We start from the raw sequence: 21,941 nt of genomic DNA, 5'->3' as shown, positions 1-21,941 counted from the left end.
TCTTTTTCATCTCAACATGAAATTTGAGAAAAATACTATAATTTTCATCTTAGGAATGGGAGGGTTTGGAAAGACAAAGTTCACAGGTATATATATATATATTTTTCCTAAAATGTATGACTTTATTTTTTTGTCTGTTTAATTTTAGATTAAATTCCTATTATTTGTTTGTATGTCTATTTATTATTTATATTTTGTTGGATACTCGATGCAATATTGAAAAATGAAATCAAGTGAAATTTTGTTGATGAACTTAGAAAACTTAAACACCCATTCGGCCTCCAGCAATTTCTCAACCAATTTGTCCACCATACGGCCTAGAAAACCCATAAACTCAAGAAAACAACATATGCAAAAGTAAGCAATGTATGTCTCCCAAGCTTTAGCAACCTATTTTGGGGTGAAATTTGATTTTAAGACCAGTTTAGTTAAAAGCCATGCCACGTAATATTCACTAACTATTACTGACCTTTTTATTTTTATTTGTTATTTATTTTTTCTAAATGTTAATCCTTGCTTGGGTGCTGAGAAAACTGATGGAAGGTAGGGTTCGGGTTCTGGGGTTTCAAATAATGGCTGGACGTCTGAGATTCACAATAATAGGCGTTCACTACAAGCATTACGGTCTTTAGCGACCAAACGGTCGCTGCTATTGACCAATAGCAGTGGCTGCTAAAAACAAAACAAAAACAAAAAATTATTTAGCAGCAACAACAATAGCTGCTATTAAACATCAATATGTTGCCGCTAATAAGATTCAGTCAGTGGCAACCACCGATGAGGGTCAATAGCAGCGACGCTTGAGAATTGCAGCTGACGAGTGGTCATTGGCGGCAGCTTTATGGTTGCCGCTATTGACGTAAAAAAATAATAAAAATAATTACAAAGCTCATTAGTAGCGACCTTCTAAGGGTCAATCATGGCGGCTTTATAGTCACTGTTGATGCATGATCATTTGCGGCGACTTGAGGGTCGCTGCCATTGATAGGAGAAAAGTAATTAAAAACTCATTAGTGGCGACTATACAGTTGCCGTTAATGAGGTTCAACCGCAGCAACTCTTGAGAGTCGCGACTGATAAGTGGTCATTAGCAGTGACTTTAGTGTCGATGCTATTGATATGAGAAAAAGTAATTAAAAATTCATGGTTGTCGCTAATTAGGGTAAATAGCGGCAAGTCTTGGGCGTCGCCGCTGATGATTGGTCAATAGCAGTGAATTTAGGGTCACAACTTCCTACCCCCAAAATAATAATAATAAATAAATAAATAAATAATAAATATTGTGCGATGATATTAACCTTACATATATATTAGAAAAAAGTTATTTCTCAAAATTTCACCTCTAATAATATTGTAATTATTGTTGAATTTTTTTCTGTTTTTCTGTTTTTTATTCTTATTTTATATAAAAAATCAATATTTATTTTTTTTTCTTTTAAACGAATCAAATTACCCTATTAAATTAAAATGCTTAAAAAAATTAATTTTTTTAATATATTATTATTGAAGTTTTTTATTTCTTATTCTTATTTAATTGTTTGATCGAACAACCGATCGATCTAAATAAATTAGTTCGATTGACCATGATACGATCAAATTTTCGATTAAACGACCGATCGATCATGGTAAATTTGTTCAATTGATCGTGAAAACAAATTCTCCTATTTAATTAAAACGCTTAGAAAAGTTAATTTTGTTTCTATATTATTATTGAAGTTTTCTCCTTATTCTTATTTAAATGTTTGATCGAACAATCGATCGATCTTGGTGAATTAATTCGATTGATCGTGATATGATCAAATGATCGATCAAACATCTGATCGATCATAATGAATTAATTCGATTGATCGTGATAGAATTAAATGTTCGATCGATCTTATTGAATTAATTCGATTGATCGTAATAAGATCAAATTATTTATCAAACACCTGATCGATCTTACTGAATGAATACAATTTAGCGTGATATGATTCAAAGTATCGATCAAACATCTGATCGCTCCTAATGAATTAGTTGGATTGATCGTGATAAGATTAAATGATTTATCAAACATCCAATCGATCCGAGTGAATTAATTCGATTGATTGTGATAGGTTCAAATGATCGATTAAATATCTAATCGATCCTAAAAAAAAAATATCACAAACAGTGGCAACATATTGGGTCACCACTATTTGAAGTCATTATCGGCGACCGTAGTCGCCACTATTGAGAGCGCAAAATAAATTAGCGCCATCTATTGGTGCAGTTTCTGAAAATTTCATACCATATTTTTTGACCAAAATCCCTAATCACCAAAATTCGACCTCCCTCATCACTCTTGATCTCTCACTCACTCTCTCTCTCTCATTTCGGCGCACTTTTCTCTCTTTGACAGCTCTCTTTCTAGAGGCCCTTGATTTGGCGGAAGGCCATCATTCCCATGAGCGGTCTGATGACATACACTCATCGGGAGTCGCACCAACCGCAAGCTGTAAGTGTTTATAAGGTCTTTTTCTTATTAGTTTGTTGCATACACTCTGCGAACTACTTTTCCAGATACAAATAATTACGTTTTCATATTTTGATTAATAGCTAGCACGCTTGTTAGACGGCCAAGAGGTCAAAACAAGAATTTGAACGTTAATGGTATAATAGATAAGGATGGTCCGCTCACTTTGGAATTCAAGGATGACTATGTTGTACCTGTGGGCGAAAATGCTGGGGTGTGGTTAAGGATAATTTCTAAGATTGTCCTTGATCATTGTGACCTCCATTATCAGAGCAGGAGCATGGTCTGAAATAAAATTTGAAGATATTGGGTGAACGTGTGAAGGTATAAATCTTATTGTGTATGTGTATTATGTCACTTGCTACAAATAATGTGTCAAACTTTTGACCATTGTCTTCATAATTATTATGTCTCAGGGTAAGTTCATTTTGGATATGGAGTTAAAAAAGTACAATGATGATTTAAAGTATCAATTACGTCTGGCCTATAATAGGACACACTCCAAATTGCACCTAAAAAAATACAAAATTTATTTTAAAGACGTGCAGAGCCGGGATTTAGTTGCGGTGGCCAACGCTCAAGTCGAGGCGAGAGCCAATGTTCCAAATGGTATTTGTTCGAAACAAAGGCCTACTATATGTGACTTATTCGAAGCCGACTCGTGGAAGGTAAATGCATCTTATTCAAATAAATAGTCGGTTATTATTTCTAAGATTTGTATTCAACTATAAAAAATGAAATGAATATATTTTTTGATTGAATTTTTGTAGGCCAAATTTGTGCGAAATAAGAAAAATAGAGCAAAGATGAAAACAAATCATACCGCTGGTGCCTCGACGTTCATCAATGTCATTCACAAGAAGGTAAGAATATATAGTGTTAAGCTTTTATAGTAATGTTCTTCAGGGTAATAGTTAATTATGTATATTATGTATAGACAAAGAAAACTAATGCCATACACAATTCCATACAAATATACAAGGATGTGCTCAGTTAAAGGAATGGAAAATTTATGAGTGAATATGCTGAGAGTAAATATGTAAGTGAATGAAATAGGTACTCATGATGAATATGTCTAATGAACTAGCATGATTTATTTAGTTGAGGTTTATATGGTTTGTACAGAATGAAATGAAATCAATGACGGCAAATTTCGACAACACTAATGCCATCCAAGAAGACATTGTCTTAGAGGTGCTAGGTGAATGTCGCTCAGGACATGTTAGAGGAAATGGTTGTGGTGCTATACGTACCCGGTCAAATTTCTCATCAGCACGCATCCAACAAAACCATGATGACTGCTTGGCTAAACAACTAGAAACTAAAGAGAAACTAACTGCTATGCTTGCTGAAATTAAGGAGTCAAAAGCATCACAAGCTCCTATGGAGGCAAAAAATGCGGGATGCAGTTGCTGCATTCCAGGCTGAAATTATGGAGTCAAAAGCATTTCAAGCTGCTATGCAAGCACAAATGGAAAGGCTACTAAAACATCTAAGAGGGTAAAAGAATCTTGCCTAGCACCTTCTTAATTTAATTTAATTTTAATTATTTCACACACATATCAAGTAATTGTTAGAAAGATCATTGATTATGATATGGATTTTATTTTTTCTAAGATTGGAGGGAGCTCTTATGGATCTCAAGCAAGCGGAAGCAACGTTTGAAAGAACTTTTGTTGTATTTTGTTCAAGATTTTATTTTAATATTATTAAGATTTGTCACAAATTTGGTATATAATAGAGGGTTAGAACTTTAAATAATTTGAATGTTTAAGAACTTGGAGGTGCTTCAGTTGTACTTTGTTGAAGAAGTTTTAATATTTCAAAAATTATAACAAATTTGGTTTGTGTTGGAAGGGAAAAACTGCAAACAGTTTTTTTTGTTTAAGAACTTTGAGTGGGTGAACCTTTCTTGACATGTTTATCAAGTTGAGTAAACAATGCAAGAGATTAATATTATATAACAATAGTTCATTTTAAAGTGTATGCAGGATGGCATGGGTGGAAGATGTGCAAGGAGTTGTGGCTCTAAAAGACTTAGATAACAATGGGTAAGATATTTCAATCCCATTATCATCCACTTGTTGGTGGAAGTTAATTCCATTTAATACAAATATATAACACTATTTTTTTTTTTAAGTGTATGTAGAATCGCAGGAGAGAAAGATAGGCATTATATTGTTGCACTAAAGGACTAGATTGATGGTAAGTTAGTTCAAACCTATTGTCAGTCACTTGTTGGTGGAAGTACTGTGAAATGTAGCGAGCGGAAGGCTTGCATGGAGTTATAAGGATGAGTAGAATGTGAATTTGAGTGTTTAGTTTTTGATTGTATTTGTTTGTTAGTTTGCGTTTGTGACCTCATTAATCTTATAAGTTTGTGCTTGTGTTTGATTGTGGTAATTATGGCCGATGATCTTTTTTTTTGTCTTAAAGTTATTTGTTTTAGGAAACAAGAATTACTTCTAGTCTTAGTTGTTCTTTTTTATTTTTATTTTTAGTGCTTTTGAATTAGAAGAGCTAAAGCTTGATTATTTTTTTTTAGCAGCTTTTGGAAGTAGTTTGGTATTTCAAAAGTGAGATATTTCATTTATTTGCTAAGCTCTATTTCTGCTTTCTCTATTTTAGTTTGTTCACGTGATTGTTTGTTTCAGATCAGTGAGCTAGACCAAGCTTGTAGTTAGATCTAAGAACTAGTTTAACACCCCAAGAAGGTCTCATTTAGATGATCTTTTTTTAAATTTTTGTCTCTTTTCTTCAATTTTTTTTTTTCAACATTTGTTTTTTACTAAATGATATTTTCAGTTTTTTGTGAATTTCTCCGGATTTATCTGATTTAAACTTGCAGTGATTATTTCCCTAGTTAGTTTTCACTCAACAAAATTTTTTGTGGGTGGTTGTTGGATTATTTCACTAACTCCATTATTTTTTCTAGTTCTTGGTCATAATTTTCAACAATATATGAATAAAGAAATGTTGTCTATTTGTGCTCTATTGGGTTGAACAAACATACGCACACAAAATCAGTATGATTCTGATTTATGTCACGAGCATTAATGTCAATTGTAATTAGCACAGCGTGATCCTATAGGGGTTATTATTGTAATTTACTTGCTTCTGGCCCACAGTTGCTTCAAGTATGTTTTTTGTCCATCGTATAAGACAAAGTATTGGAGTGAAAAGAAAGGAAAAGAAAAAAGATGATTAAAAAAGTTGAAAGACGTCTTCATGTGATATGTAATGAAATTGTTGTTTTGCAACTTTTTTCATTTAATTTTGTTTGATGGAATCCCAATTTAATTTTAAATAGAGCGTGAATTGACGGAGTCGAAGTTCAATTTTTGGACCCTTTGACTTTGATATTTAAATTACTAGTTGCCACTTAATTGCTGCCACTGATCAAGTTCTCAGTAGAAAGACATTGGGTAACACTAGAGCTTGATCAAGTTCTCAGCAGAGCTATAAGAGGTAGCACCAAGTTTTGTTAACAAAAGACAAACAAAAACAACATAAATATAACATTACCTCTGTCTATAGGAGTTTTATGTTGAGTCACCTCAGGCGTGGATCCGGAGGTCGACCCGAACATGACCTCAAGGTGGCGAAAACGGGCCTCAATCATCGCATCTTTTGTTGTCATTTGAGCATTTTGTTTTTCAATTTGTTTAGGCATCTCATTTATCTTAATAAAAGAGTTAATATCCTTAGCAATTCTAAATTTTGAGAGGGTATAAACAAAAAATTATAAAAATCAAATGCTAATTTTGAAAGTCACGTCAAAAAATATGCGTAGCATTACAAAGCTCAACGTTATTAAAAAATTAACTAATTATTAAACTGAGAAAATCTAGGCTTGGTTCTCCTTACCATCTTCATATATATATATATATATATATATATATATATATATATATTTTTAATCTACAATTAAATATATAAGACTCACCAGTAAACCACAAATGTAATTAATGATGAATTTGAATTCATTTTTTAAAAAAAAAATAATTAAAAGATGATTGGAAAAATGAGACCTAGCATTTCTCAATACAGTTGAGCCTAGTCTTAAGCTTTAAGTTAAGCCTAAACTCAATATTAATAATAAATATCAAACCCATAGGCTATACGCATTAAAAAATTTATTCCTTGACACGTCTATTTTTTAAAAAAAGGTTCTTAAACTCGTTTGTTTGTGTAAAATTTTTTTCTGTCAATAAATGTTTTAAGCTGAAAACTGTTTATAGGAAGACTTGTTTATTTTCCCATGTTTGGTTATTAACCTGAAAATGGTTTTCTCAGTCCCTTATGTCATTCTTTCACGTTTGCGGTCTTTCCAAACCCATTTATCTCTTCTATTTATTTATTTATTGTATTTCTTGCGCTAACCTTCTGTTTTGTTTGGAAAAATATTTTGATATAAGAAGAAAATGGGTTTACGCTTTGGGCTCCGGGTAAAGTTGTGCCACAGTTTCTTGCAGTACTATGTCCTGCATTTAAGCCATCTGACGGGCTTGATGCATGCGCTTGTATCTTTTTCTTGGACGTGCTATCAAGTTTTTTCGAGATATTATTACGGCATCTCTAGTAGAAACCGAAAAAATACAAATTTTTAATTTAATTACTCATTGTTTTTTTGTATATCTTAACAAATTATCTATTTTAATCTTTATTTTTTTAAAATATTATTTTGTGTGGGAGATAGTAGAAAAGAATGAGGAGGAGAGAGTAAAATAAAGAAATTGAGAAAAAAAAATAATAATAAACAAAACTTATAGTGTGAATAATAAATATACTTAATCTATTTACTATTTATATTAAAAGAAAAAACTACAAAATAATTATTTTGCTGAAGAGAAAAAATATTAATAATAATCAAATCTGATTATTATAAAAGATTTGCCTAATGCTTTTATATGAAATTAATGATACGGAAAGTGCTTTCATACAATAAAGACACCATGAAAAAAGATTAGAGAACCAAAAAAGAAAAAAGAAATCATAGGTAAACGTAAAGAGAAAGCCTCGACTGAGCAAAAGGAAAACGTATCACTGTCCAAGGCAAAAACAAGAATCAAGACCATCCATCTCCTACTGCCCAACACCAGCCCCAGGAAATACGTCATCTGATTTTGCCTTATCAACTGCTGAGCCTTGCTCTTCATCTGGTTCTGCTCTGCATCACTTCCACAAGGTACTTGCTTTTGACTATTGCATTTTTTTTAGAATATTACTTACGATATGATATTAATTTATCAATTGTTTTAAAATTTTATTCATTTAATTACTTAGATTTGGTGACAAGTCACGTTAGAAGCCACATAAAATGTATGTCTTTATTTTTCCATCCGTTTAATTTTAGATTCCTATTATTTGTTTGCATATATAAATACAATATTGAAAAATGAAATCAAGTCAAAGTTTTGTTGGGTATATATTTCGTAGTTTCTGAAATAAATCATAGGATTTCTTTATATTGTTATTCTTTATGCTAAATTAGATGTCGAACATTGATGCGCAATGGCTACCATATATTGAAACCACCTTCATGGCATATTTGGTGGACATGCTGAACCGCGGCAAAATTGTCAAGGGGCGCATCCACAAAGAGAAGTTGGATTCCATAGCATCTGAATTTTTTAACATTGTTGGGTTTAAGTACACTGCAGTGCAGTGTAGTGACAAGTTCAAACGATTGAGAATCACCTATTGAGAATTTAAAGACCTCTTAGATTATCAGACAGGGTTTGGTTGGGATCCGGTGTCAAACACGGTTAGTGAGACTGAAACAATGTGGCATAATGCATATGGAAGTCCACTCACTTACACCTATTACGTTTAGCTTAATACCTTTTATATCAACTAAAAGCAGAATGTAACCCACTTTATTGTTTCATTATTGGGTCGTAAGAAGACATTTTCTCATTTCTGTAAAAGGGCTTGTGCCAGTTAAGTTCGACTACATCGGGTGTAAGTGTACGACACTCTTTTTTTATGGAGTAATACTACATATTCTAATTTTATTATTATTATTATTAGATCAAAATTTTTTAAAAATTTATCTCAAATTTAATAATAAAAATAAAATCACTTAAAAATATATGAAAATAAAAATAAAAAGGATATGTCAACTACTTTCTCCATCTTTTCCAAACGGATCAAATCGACATGGTAAAATTTATTGAGCTCAAATTTGAACGAGTCATATAAGATATGACATAAGAATATGAATATTGAGGTTAATTTTGAATTTTTTTTTTTTTTTAACTTTTAAATTCATCTAGTCCACTCTTTTACCGAACATAGCCTAAAATAGTTTGGCCTTTTCCACCGAAACACGTCCCATCTTTTGGTGCGGTACAAGTTTTTGTAAAAAGACTTTGGCCTTTTCGTTTTGTGTTTTTTCTTTGCCTTTTCCTTCGGTACACGTCCCCCTAAGCATCTTTTCGAGCAGTGTCCTGCCTTGATAGTTGATGCATGCGCTGCTCCCCACTAGCCGATGAAAATACCTATTCTTCCTATCTTTTTCTTGGACATGCCATCAATGATTCAATATTCAATCAATGCCAACCTGTTAACCCCGTGATTCCACATGCATTTTTTCTTGGTCGTGTGGAGTGAAAGCATTAGCTTTTTATTTATTTTATTTTATTTTTTTAAGTGTAGAATTATTATTTTTTTTAAAAAAAAAAAATTAGATAAAACAAATTATGTTGATGTTCTTAAAACTAAGAAAACATCCAGAGAAATGAAAGTGTTTTACTCTAAATCTCTTTTATATATTTAAAGAGAAACTTCAGTTTAACCTATGAATTTTCATGTAATTTAACAAATTTTTTTCAAATTTTTAAATCTCTCACTTTAGACCAATGAACTTTCAATTGCTCTCAATATGGATATCTCCGTTAGATTTTAAACATTACATGATGTTTATACCTCTAATTTTTATATAAAATTTCAATTTTACCCTTAATTCTAAAACTTTTTTTTTTTTTTTAACTGTTAAAATTGACGAAAGGGTCCACATTAAGAGCAATTAAAAGTTTAGATGTTCAAATTGAGAGATTTAAAAATTTATAAAAGATTTGTCAAATTGCATACAAATTTACTGGATTAAAGTGAAATTTTTCCATTTTTTAATATAACATAAAAAGAGTGGTAAAAGTATCAATGACATTTTTATTAGCAAAAAGACACGTCACATCTAATTTCTCATAGAGTTGGCCTTTATTGAACAAGCCATCCCAGTAGCATACTTTCCCAGAGTCTCAAAATCAAAGAAAACATGAAGCCAAAACCGCTCAACCCCTTCTCTCTTTCTCATCTCAACATGAAATTTGGGAAAAATGCTATAATTGTCATTTTAGGAATGGGAGGGTTTGGAAAGAAAAAGTTCACAGGTATATTATTATTATTTTTTTTCTCCTAAAATGTATGTCTTTATTTTTTCATCTGTTTAATTTTAGATTAAATTCCTATTATTTGTTTGCATATCCATTTCTTATTTATATTTTGTTTGATACTCAATGCAATATTGGGAAATGAAATTAAGTCAGAAGTTTTGTTGATGAACTTAGAAAACTTAAACCCCCATTCGGCCTCTAGCAATTTCTCAACCAATATCTCCACCATACGGCCTAGAAAACCCATAAACTCAAGAAAGCAACAAATGCAACAAATGCAAAAGTAAGCAATGTATGTCTCCCAAGCTTTAGCAACCTATTTTGGGGTGAAATTCGATTTTAAGATCAGTGTAGTTAAAAGCCATGTCACGTAATATTCACTAACTATTACTGACCTTTTCATTTTTACTTATTATTTATTTTTTCTAAATGTTAATCCTTGCTTGGGTGCTGAGAAAACTGATGAAATGTGGGGTTTGGGGTTCTGGGGTTTCAAATAATGGCTGGATGTTTGAGATTCAGAACAATGGCGTTGTTTGGTTGCGGGGAAGCTTGCGGTCTAAAATGGGTAAAATTCAATTTCAATCCCATTAATTTTCTGCTGTTTGGTATATGAGAAAAAGGGCATCTCAATTGTTTGATTGAATCTGACGGTTCTAATATATAATTATGAGCGAACCTTTGTTTGGTTGCTATAGAAAATTTAGGAAAAATATATATAAAACAACCGAAAAGCCACAAACTGATATATATATATATATATATATATATATATATATATATATATATATACTTCAAAAGTACTGTTCACTTTTTACTGTTCATTGATGCTGCTGATACACTGTGCAGGATTACTGTTCACATTCACTGTTCATGACGACAGCGAATTACTGTTACTATTGTTGTCTTGTCTGCCAACACTACAGTGCCGACAAGTTACTGTTTCTGATTGAAAACTTTCACTGTTCCTGATTGGCGCCGACTCCACAGTGCGCATACTTTCTACTATTTACTTTTGACCGCACTAACGCGAAATCTTCTTTTACTATTTGTATCATGATTGTATTTTGTTTTTCTCAATGTTATTTACTTATATAACGGGCTCCCCTCCCCCATTGTAAGGCAGAAGCTTTTTTGGGATAATCTGATACCCATTACTTTTGACCATTCCCCTGGTTTCATTTTGTATCCTCTCTTCTCCTCTATCACTTACTTCTGTAAGTTCTATCACTTACTTTTGTTGGTATCACACCTACCGTTCAACAACTAGGGCGTGAAGAAGAAACTGTGTGTAAGGCCAAGGGTATGTGTGGATAGTTTTGTGTCTAGAAAGGATATACTTAGGAAGTTTGCCTTGTGAGTGAGTACCTAGGATGAGATTCTGTAAGAGTTTACCAAGTGAGTGATTTTGAGTTTAGTTTGTGTGTCAAAATGTGGAGATCTAATTCTTCTGTTAGCTCTAATTCCAGTTTACCATCTAACGTGGTTAATTTTGAACAATTTTCTGTTGAAAGTGATAATGATTTCAGATTTGATAAATGGAACATCCCTAAGCTTGACGCTAAGGATGTTTACATTACTTCTTGGTTTAAATCTTTTTTTAAATCTGAATATTCTGTTAAAACTGTTGAACAAACCTTTGCTATTTCTGGTAATAATCAAACTATTACCTTGTTTAACAATAAGTTTGTTAATAATTCTCTTGCTAAAGGTTACAGATTTTTGCATATTGGTTCTGTTCAAGTTGCAGTCAAGCCATTGACTCGACTTGGTATTAATGTTTCTGTTTTGTTATGTTTGCGTGACGCAAGATTTGTTGATTTTCGTACTAGTATTCTTGGTATGATTCAGTCTTCTCTGTTTAATGGTCCTGTCCATTTCGATGTTTTCCCCAATATTTCTCTTGCTTTGGTTGATATTCATATTCTTAAAGCTTTGACGCTGAATATTCTTACTTCTGGTTATAATATAGAAGAAGGTAGGAGACCCTTTGCTATCATCTACCGTATTTATTATAAATTGATGAAGACAAATCTAGATTCACAAGCTGTGATCAAGAATCCAAGTGAATCTACTTTGTTAATTCAAAGTTCTACTCAGAATGCTAGTATCAAAACTTCAAAAATGATTCGCTGGGATGAGATTGACCTCCCTAACGAGTGGCTTTTGGAAGGTGTTACAAAACCTTCTCGAGTAGTGAATGATGCCTCTAATCTTTATTACATCCAGCAATACATGGATGGATCTGTTAAAATTAATTTTTCTAATTTAGGACTTTCAAGTCGAATTGAAAGGCCTCTGTTGGTTAACGAACGAAGGAATTCTTTTGCTGGTTCTACCACCTCAGAAGGTCTTCGACGTCGAGATAAGGATGTTGATGAGTCTCTTAACGCTCCTCCTCCTCTTTATCCTGCTGTTAGCCCTGATTTGAAGCTCAAAGGAATTTCTATCGATTCCCAAGTTTCTTCTGCTTTTTACTCTACTAGAAATCATCCTCCAACGGATGACGAAGGTGGATCTGGTTTGAAAACTACTATATATACATCATAGAAGACTTATGATGAATTGGCCTCATAACGGCTAAGTTTCTCAGTTTTCAGAATAGCCTCATAACGGCTCTTGATTCCCAGATTTAATTATTCAAATTTGCAGACTGGCTCATAACGGCTGGTTTCTCTCCTCAAGAATTTTCTCCGGATTACTATTCATCACTATTTGAAGATTACTGTGCTAAACTACTGTTCACTTTTACTGTTCCAGATTGGCACCGAACGTGCTTTCTACTGTTTACTTTTGACCGCGGACTACACAGTACTGCGGAATCTACTTTTACTGTTTGTTGCATGATTGTAATTTGTTTTACTTTCTTTAATTTGCCTATATAACGGGCTCTCCTCCCCCATTGTAAGGCAGAGGCTTAATACTACCCAAGCTCTCTAGCCATTCCCCTGCTTTCCTATTTCTTCTTGTATCTCTTCCTCTATCACTTACTTCTGTAAGTTCTATCACTTACTTTTGTAAGATATTTTTAATCTTAAGTTTTGATTTCAGCTTCTCATCTATTTTAATTTCAGTTTTTTAATTTCATTATACTATTGTCATTACCGCCTCATGGCTGGTTTTACTGCTTTAATTTAAATTATTTTCTGCATACACTATCACCTTCCCCTACTCCCTGCATCCTTATGCATATTGTTCTTCCTCCCCTCCCGTCTTTGGTATCAGAGCCATAAGAGTTACGGTCTCTTTGCTGTCTTAATGTACACCCTGCTCCCTCTTGACCTCCCTGTCTCTCGTCTTGCTCTTGATCTTTCTGAGTTCTTACTCCCTGTTAACCTTAATCTGTGTAGAGCTCCAAGTTGTTGAACGGTAGTCCACCACCCCGTCACTACAGTTTGCGAGGTATCTGTAAGTCCCGTTGAAAGCCTGGGTTGGCGTGTTAGGGCGTGAAGAAGAAAATGCAGGTTAGGCCAAGGGTATGTGTGGATAGTTTTGCGTCTAGGAAAGATATGCTTAGGAAGTTTGCCTTGTGAGTGAGTACCTAGGATGAAATTCTGTAAGACTTTGCCCAGTGAGCGATTTTGTGTGTAGTTTGTGTGTCAAAATGTGGAAATCTAATTCTTCTGTTAGCTCTAATTCAAGTTTACAACCTGACGTGGTTAATTTTGAACAATTTTCGGTTGAAGGTGATAATGACTTTAAATTTGATAAATGGAATATCCCAAAACTTTCTGGTTCTGATGTTTATGCTACTTCATGGTTAAAATCTTCTTTTAAGATTTCATATTCTGTTAAAACTGTTGAACAAACATTTGCTATATCGGGTAATAATCAAACTATTACCTTGCTTAGTAAAAAATTTGTTAATGATTCTCTTGCTAAAGGTTACAAATTCTTGCACATTGGTTTTGTTCAAGTTGCAGTCAAGCCTTTGACTCGACTTGGTATCAATGCTTCTGTTTTGTTATGTTTGCGTGATGCTAGATTTGCTGATTTCCGTACCAGTATTCTTGGTATGATTCAGTCTTCTCTGTTTAATGGTCCTGTCCATTTTGATGTTTTCCCTAATATTTCTCTTGCTTTGAATGATGTTCATATTCTTAAAGCTTTAACGCTGAATATTCTTATTTCTGGTTATAATATGGAAGAAGGTAGTAGACCCCCTGCTATCATCTACCGTATTTATTATAAATTGATGAAAACGAATCTAGATCCACAAGCTGTGATCAAGAATTCAGGTGAATCTACTTTGTTAATTCAAAGTTCTACTCAGAATGCTAATATTAAAACTCCGAAAATGATTCGATGGGATGAGATTGACCTCCCCAACGAATGGCTTTTGGAAAATGTTACAAAACCTTCTCGAGTAATGAATGATGCCTCTAATCTTGATTACATCCAGCAATACATGGATGGATCTGTTAAAATCAATTTTTCTGATTTAGGACTTTCAAGCAAAATTGAAATACCTCTTTTATTTAACGAACGAAGAAATTCTTTTGCTAGTTCTACAACCACAGATGGACTTCGACGTCGTGATAAGGATGTGGAAGAGTCTCTTAACGCTCCTCCTCTTTATCCTTCTGTTAACCCTAACTTGAAACTTAAAGGAATTTTTACAGATTCTCAAGTTTCCTCTACTTTTTACTCTACTAGAAATCATCCCCAAACGGATGATGAAGGTGGATCTATTTCTCCTTCTACTTCAGATTTTGATGCTCCTCTTCCCCCTAATCCTCATCCTCATCCTCATCCTCAGTGCAATGTTATTACTGCTCCAGTTAAAGATTTCTTTTCTATTATTGATTGTCCAGCTTTATCCAAAGCTTTTAATTTAAAAGAAAATCGTGATTTAAGGCATGCTTACCGTGCCAAATATTCTGAAAAAGAACAAAATCTCATTAAAGTCAAATGGACTGAGATGATGATTGAGTCCCAAAAACATATTTTATTTTTTTATTATCTTCAAAAACATTTTCCTGTCGATAATGTTTTGAATGTTGTCAAAAAAATTTTTGTTAAAGAAGATAAATCTATTGTCAGATCTTCTCATCCTCCTCTTGAAAATACTCTTCTTGATTGTAATAAGGTTCTTATTAAATGTTCCCCTTTCAAAGCCCAGGGTAAGGATCCTATTGATAATGATAGGAAAATTATCGAGCAAAATAATTTTGTTTCTCAATCTCTTCATATTATAGGACAACAATTAGATCGTATTGAAGAGAAAATTCCCTCTCCCTCTACTGATTCAAAAATTGTTTCTATTCCCCCTAAAATTGAGAAACTTCTGATTTCTCTTCCTGATTTAAAGAAATCTTCTGGTTTCAAAACTACTTCTCAAATGAACATTGAGAAAGTTGACTAATTATTTTCTGAGTTAAAAATGACTCGTGCCAGTACTTCTGGACAGAATTTTGCTATTGAAAAAGCTTCCTCTTCTGAGTCTGAAATATCTCATGACTCTACTGATTCTGATATTAAAATTATTGAACAAAACTTTGGCAAGATTGACATGGAGCCAAAACTCCAAAGGATCTTTGACAGATTCAGATCTTTCGATCCTGCAAAGAATTTTTATCCAAAACCTACTCCTCCTGATTTACAATTTGAAGAAAGATATCGCCAATCTCAATTTTCTGTCTCTGCTGATAAATTGTATAAATGGAATATTGATGGTTTGTCTGAGCAAGAACTTGCTCAATAAGATGAATCATGTGTCCATGGTTGCTAACACCTATCTTACTAATCACAATAAAAGCCAAGCTGATATTGTGGATTTACTTGCTATTGGATTCCCTGGTACTCTTAGGAATTGGTGGGATAATTATCTCACTGAGCAGGTAAGAAACCAGATCAGGACAGCAGTAAAGTGTAATGAAGAAGGTGAACCTGATGGTGTTAACACTTTGATTTATACAATTATTAAAAAAATTTGTTGGTACTCCTTCCAATATTACTTCTCGAATTTCTGATTATTTGAATAATCTTCGATGCCCTACTATCTCTGACTATAGATGGTATCAAGATGTTTTTCTTTCTCGTGTAATGGTTAGACCTGACAGTCAAAAACCTTATTGGAAAGAAAAGTTTATTGATGGTTTGCCTTCATTATTTGCTCACAAAGTGAAAGATGAATTGATTAATTCTGATACTGATCTTATTGATTTTGAAAACCTGACTTATGGAGATTTATTCTCCACAGTTAAGAAACTTGGCATCAAGATGTGTATTGATCAGAAAATGATCAGACAACAACTTAAGAACACCAAGAAAGCTAAGTATGAAATGGGAAATTTCTGTGAACAGTTCGGATTACCTCCTATTGCTCCTTTCCGTAAGCATAGGAAGAAATCTGGCAAGAACTTCATGAAATCAACTCCTCCATATTACAATAGTCATAAGAAAAGAAAATTTAATAAGCCTAAATTTTCTAAAAAGAATAAAGATTTTAAATTTGAAAAATATTTTTCAAAGAATAAATGTTTCAATTGTGGAGAAAAAGGATACTATGCTGACAAGTGCCCAAAACCTCCCAAAAAGATTAAAAAAGAGACTAATGCTTTAAATATTGATGATGAAAACAAAGAAAAGATTTTTTTAGAATTTTTCAAAACAATGATTTTTCTGACTTTTCTTCTGATAATGATTTTCTATCTTCCTCTGATTCTGATTATCATTCTGCTTCTGAGATTTCTGAAAATTGCTTTAAATTTGGCTGTGCTGAGTCTTGCCGCAATACAAAAGCTTGTTCGGTCCTGACCAAATCAGAAGAACAAGAAGATTTGCTTCTTACTTTGATTTCAAAAATTGAAAATCCTGAATTGAAAGAAGACTATCTTAAAAAACTTAAGAAACTCATGATTAAAAATTTTGAAAAACCTGTTAACATTAAAATCTCTCTTGAGGATACTTTGAAACGATTTTCAAAACAAAAATCCAAAGTAGTTACTATCTCAGACTTGCAGCATGAGATTGGTAACATCAAGAAAGATATTGTTAACTTGCAAAATGGCTTGCATAATGTTTATACTGAGAACAAAGATTTACAACAACAGCTTTTGCTTTTAAATCTTCAAGAATGTTTTCTAGAAAATATTTCTGAAAATGGTAAAAAATCTTAGCATGATGATGAAGCTGAATCCAGCTATAATCCTCTTTCTAATGATGTTAAGATTGTCAGTATAATTGATAGAATTGTTCCTCCCAAATGGTATTCACGAATTCATATTTATATTTCTCATGATTATGCTTTTGATGTTATTGCTTTGGTTGATTCTGGTTCTGATTTGAATTGCATTCAAGAAGGATTTATTCCCAGTAAATATTTTGAAAAATCCACTGAAAAATTGAATTCTGCTAGTGGAAACAAGTTGCATATCAAATATGAATTAAATAACGTTCATGTTTGCCAGAATGATGTTCGTTTTCATATCTCTGCTGTTCTTGTTAAAAACATGACTGAAAGAGTAATTCTTGGAATGTCTTTCATTGCTTTACTTTATCCATTCTCTATTGACGAGATTGGTATTTCAACTGTTAAATTTGGTGTTGATATTCAATTTATTTTTGCCTCTAAATTTGAAATTGATATTAATAGGTTGAGCATGAAGTCTAGAAATCCTCCAGGTTTAGAGTTAGAGTGTGATGAAAGCCCTATTTCCATTAGGACTTTATCTTACTTGAATACCCCCCAAACTATTGTGTTTACCCAGAATTCATTGTTCATCCCAATTCCCAAATCATGGCGCATATTATTACTATTGTTTCTAATTTAAAATACTGCATCAAAATAATTTTGACATTATTTTGCATGTTTTTAAAGATTTTAACAATTTTATTCCTAATTTCTTTCCTTCTGAATTTTTACAGTGCCAAAATGGCAAGCAAAAAGGATAAAGAAAAGATTGATTCTAAAGCTCTGACTTTGAATCCAGAGTCTACTGTTGCCACTTCTCTCCTTATTTCTTCAATTGCTATTACAAACAGATTTTCTCTCTTTAATCCTGGTTCTCACGTTTCTTCTTCCAGTACCCTTGCTTCTTCCTATGATCCTTTTGCTGATAAACCTCGACCTCCTTTCATTAGGTATGATAAAACGTCTGCCTATGTGATTCTTTCTTATTCCCAGAATTTATTCTTTATTGAATTCAATCGATCATCTGCTTCTAAATCTGCCGGAGATATTGCCCTCTCCTATTTTCCCCCAAATTTTCACTGGATTCCTGAACATCCACAAAAGAATTTAACATTTTATTCTAGTATTTTACGACAGACTGACTCTGTCTATTTTAAGACTATTCATGATAAAATTAATCCTCAAAAAATGTTTTACCACAGTGTTTACCTTAAAAGAATTATTTTTGAAAAAGAATGGGGAGACCATCGCTCTACTCCAAAATCCCTTAACGGATTTAGCATTCCTTTTACTTATTATGATTATGTTGAATCTTGGTTTAAATTTTTACTTTATCAATCCTCGAATTTTGATCATTCTTGGTTCATTAATTTTGATAAAAATTTATGCGGAATTCTTCCTCTTTGGTTCTCCAGGTGGTGGATGCAATTTGGTATTTCCCCTGAAATTCTCCCCCTCCAATTAATTGAAGCTTTCCAGAATTTTAAAGTTGCTTACAAAATTGATTCTTATAATTCCAAATTCCCCCCATGTTACATTTTGTTAAAAAATTGAAAATTCCTTGGATTATGAAATGGCAATATATCCTTTCAGTAGATAAGATTCAACGACATTGGTATGCCAAATGGTGGGATAAATGCTCATTAGTTGACTCCATTGTCATTTCTGTTAAAGAATTAGCTCCAGCCCCCAAGGCTTCTACCTTGCCCCAGAATAAATCCCCTCTATTGATTACTCCGAGTACTTTCACTTCTTCCCAATGGAAGAAAAGACTAAACCTCCTGATTCTTCTCCCACTGCTTCATCCAGTTCTTCAAAGAAGAAGTCTTCTTCCAAGAAGAAAGAAAAGATCAAAGCTCTCCTTGCTGCTCTTGAAGATAATTCTGATATATATATATATATATCAATTTGGTCTTACTTTAAATGTTCTCCCTCCTCAGCTTATTCATGCTTACCATCTATTTTCAGCCTATATCACCTGTGACGGTTGCCGTAATGATTACAATCCCATTTTCCCACTTATACTTCATTTTGCTAAGAAATTCAGAATTCCTTGGTTTCTAAGATGGAGTTATGCTAAGAATGAAGAAAAAATTGAAAGACATTGGTTTCAAGCTAAAACCTGGGAAAAATCCCTTTGAATTGACCCCATTGTCAAAAGGGTTGAAAATTTAGTTCAAAAAATTTCAACTACTTTGCCACCCTTGGCTTCAGTTCTCCAATTCCTTTCTCCTCCTCGTCAACCATTTCTAAAAAGAAACAATGGATTAAAACCGTTCTTGATTCCATCTCCGATGATGAAGATTGATTATTTTGGCTTGTAACAGCCTTTTCTCTCCAAACTAGCTTTTGATTCTCAGATTTCAGATTGGCCCCATAACGGCTAGCTATTATTCAGATTTGCAGAATTGGCTCATAACGGCTGGTTTCTCCTTTCCTCAAGAATTTTCTCAAAGAATTTCTCCAGATTACTATTCACCACTATTTGAAGATTACAATTCTAAATTACTATTCACTTTTACTGTTGATGCCGACACACTGTGCAGGATTACTGTTACTATTCATATTCTGTCTGCTGACACTACAGTGCCGACAGTTACTATTCCAGATTGACAAATTTTACTATTCCAGATTGACGCTGACTCTACAGTGTGCATGCTTCTACTATTTACTTTTGACCGCGGACTACACAGTGCTGCGGAATCTACTTTTTACTATTTGCTCCATGATTGTATTTTGTTTTATTATTTGTAATTTGCCTATATAACGGCTCCCTTCTCCCCATTGTAAGGCAGAAGCTCTCTAGCCCTTCCCCTACTTTCATATTTCGATTTCTTCTTGTATCTCCTCTTCCTTTATCACTTACTTCAGTAAGTTCTATCACTTACTTTTGTAAGATATTTTATCAATATTACTTTCCAGTTTTGATTTCAGCTTCTCAACTATTTTTAATTTTTGTTCTTTAATTTTATTATACTATTGTCATCACCGCCTCATCGCTGGTTTTACTGCTTTGATTTAAATTATCTTTTGCATAATCTATCATCTTCCCCTACTCCCTGCATTATATTTTGCATATTGTGCTTCCTCCCCCTCCGTTTTGGTATCAGAGCCAAAAGAGTTGCGATCTCTTTGCTGCCTTGATGTACACCATGCTCCCTCTTGACCTCCCTGTGTCTCGTCTTGCTGTTGATCTTTCTATGTCTTTACTCCCTGTTAACCTTTCTCTGTGTAGATCTCCTAGTTGTTAAGCGGTAGTCCACCACCCCATCACTATAGTTTGCCAGGTACCTATAAGTCCCGTTGAAAGCCTAGGTTGGCGTGTTAGGGCGCGGAGAAGAAACTGTGGGTTAGGCCAAGGGTATGTGTGGATCGTTTTGCGTTTAGGAATGACATGTTTAGGAAGTTTGCCTTGTGAGTGAATACCTAAGATGAGATTCTGTAAGTCGATGCCCAGTGAGTGATTTTGTGTGTAGTTTGTGTATCAAAATGTGGAGATCTAATTCTTCTGCTAGCTCTAATTCTAGTCTACCACCTGACGTGGTTAATTTTGAACAATTTTTTGTTGAAGGTGATAATGATTTTAAATTTGATAAATGGAATATCCCCAAGTTTTCTGCTAAAGATGTTTACACTACTTCATGGTTGAAATCTTCTTTTAAAACTGAATATTCTGTCAAAACTGTTGAACAAACATTTGCTATTTCAGGTAATAATCAAACTATTACCTTGTTTAGTAAGAAATTTATTAATGATTCTCTTGCTAAAGGTTATAAATTTCTGCATATTGGTTATGTTCAAGTTGCAGTCAAGCCTTTGACTCGACTTGGTATCAATGCTTCTGTTTTGTTATGTTTGCGTGATGCTAGATTTGTTGATTTCCGTACAAGTATTCTTGGTATGATTCAGTCTTCTTTGTTTAATGGTCCTGTCCATTTTGATGTTTTCCCTAACATTTCTCTTGCTTTAAATGATGTTCATATTCTTAAAGCTTTAACTTTGAATATTCTCACTTTTGGTTATAATATGGAAGAAGGTAGCAGACCTCTTGCTATCATCTACTGTATTTATTATAAATTGATGAAAACAAATCTAGATCCACAAGCTGTGATCAAGAATCCAGGTGAATCTACTTTGTTAATTTAAAGTTCTACTCAGAATGCTAAAATTAAAACTCCGAAAATGATTCGATGGGATGAGATTGACCTCCCCAACGAATGGCTTTTGGAAAATGTTACAAAACCTTCTCGAGTAGTGAATGATGCCTTTAATCTTGATTACATCCAACAATACATGCATGGATCTGTTAAAATCAATTTCTCTGATTTAGGACTTTCAAGCAGAATTGAAAGGCCTCTTTTGGTTAACGAACGTAGGAATTCTTTTGCTGGTTCCACAAACACAGAAGGACTCCGACGTCGTGATAAGGATATTGATGAGTCTCTTAATCCTTCTCCTCTTTATCCCACGATTAACCCTGATTTGAAACTTAAAGGAATTTCTACCGATTCCCAAGTTTCCTCTGCTTATTACTCTACTAGAAATCATCCACCAATGGATGATGAAGGTGGATCTGTTTCTCCTTCTGCTTCTGATTTTAATGCTCCTCTTCCGAATAATCTTCCTCATCAGTGTAATGTTATTACTGCTCCCAGTAAAGACTTCTTTTCTGTTATTGATTGGCCAGCGTTGTCCAAGGATTTTAACTCAAAAGAAAATCATGATTTACGGCGTCCTTACCGTGCCAAATATTCTGAAAAGGAACGAAATCTCATTAAAGTCAAATGGACTGAGATGATGATTGAGTCCCAAAAACATTTTTTTTTCTTCAATTATCTTCAAAAACATTTCCCTGTCGATAATGTTTTGAATGTTGTAAAAAAGAATTTTGTTAAAGGAGATAAATCTGTTGTCAGAT

General features: G+C 33.3%; 2 protein-coding genes across 4 annotated transcripts; both read left to right on the top strand.

The window, feature by feature from the left end:
- LOC132185630 (uncharacterized) lies at positions 1-4,443 on the top strand. 2 transcript variants are annotated; one of them, XR_009440618.1, is made up of 7 exons: positions 1-86; positions 2,378-2,473; positions 2,575-2,815; positions 2,908-3,159; positions 3,262-3,354; positions 3,617-3,991; positions 4,109-4,443. XR_009440618.1 is itself a non-coding variant. In XM_059599389.1 (6 exons), the coding sequence occupies exons 3-5, from the start codon at positions 2,926-2,928 to the stop codon at positions 3,917-3,919; spliced, it is 630 nt and encodes a 209-aa protein (XP_059455372.1). In that variant the 5' UTR covers positions 2,022-2,473; positions 2,575-2,815; positions 2,908-2,925; the 3' UTR covers positions 3,920-3,991; positions 4,109-4,443. The 2 variants fall into 2 exon arrangements, 1 of the variants encoding a protein (XP_059455372.1); XM_059599389.1 differs by lacking the exon at positions 1-86 and having other exon boundaries at positions 2,022-2,473.
- A 5,316-nt stretch (positions 4,444-9,759) lies between these two features.
- Positions 9,760-12,933, top strand: LOC132184753 (uncharacterized). 2 transcript variants are annotated; one of them, XM_059598494.1, is made up of 2 exons: positions 9,760-9,885; positions 10,738-12,933. In XM_059598494.1, the coding sequence occupies exon 2, from the start codon at positions 11,320-11,322 to the stop codon at positions 12,436-12,438; it is 1,119 nt and encodes a 372-aa protein (XP_059454477.1). In that variant the 5' UTR covers positions 9,760-9,885; positions 10,738-11,319; the 3' UTR covers positions 12,439-12,933. The 2 variants fall into 2 exon arrangements, with proteins under 2 accessions (XP_059454477.1, XP_059454478.1); XM_059598495.1 differs by lacking the exon at positions 9,760-9,885 and adding an exon at positions 9,917-10,456.
- Positions 12,934-21,941: the final 9,008 nt, after the last annotated feature.

Source organism: Corylus avellana, chromosome ca6, assembly GCF_901000735.1.
Source record: "Corylus avellana chromosome ca6, CavTom2PMs-1.0".
NCBI lineage: Eukaryota > Viridiplantae > Streptophyta > Magnoliopsida > Fagales > Betulaceae > Corylus > Corylus avellana.
Note: the sequence above shows the minus strand (reverse complement) of the source record. Positions and strands in the feature narration are given on the sequence as shown.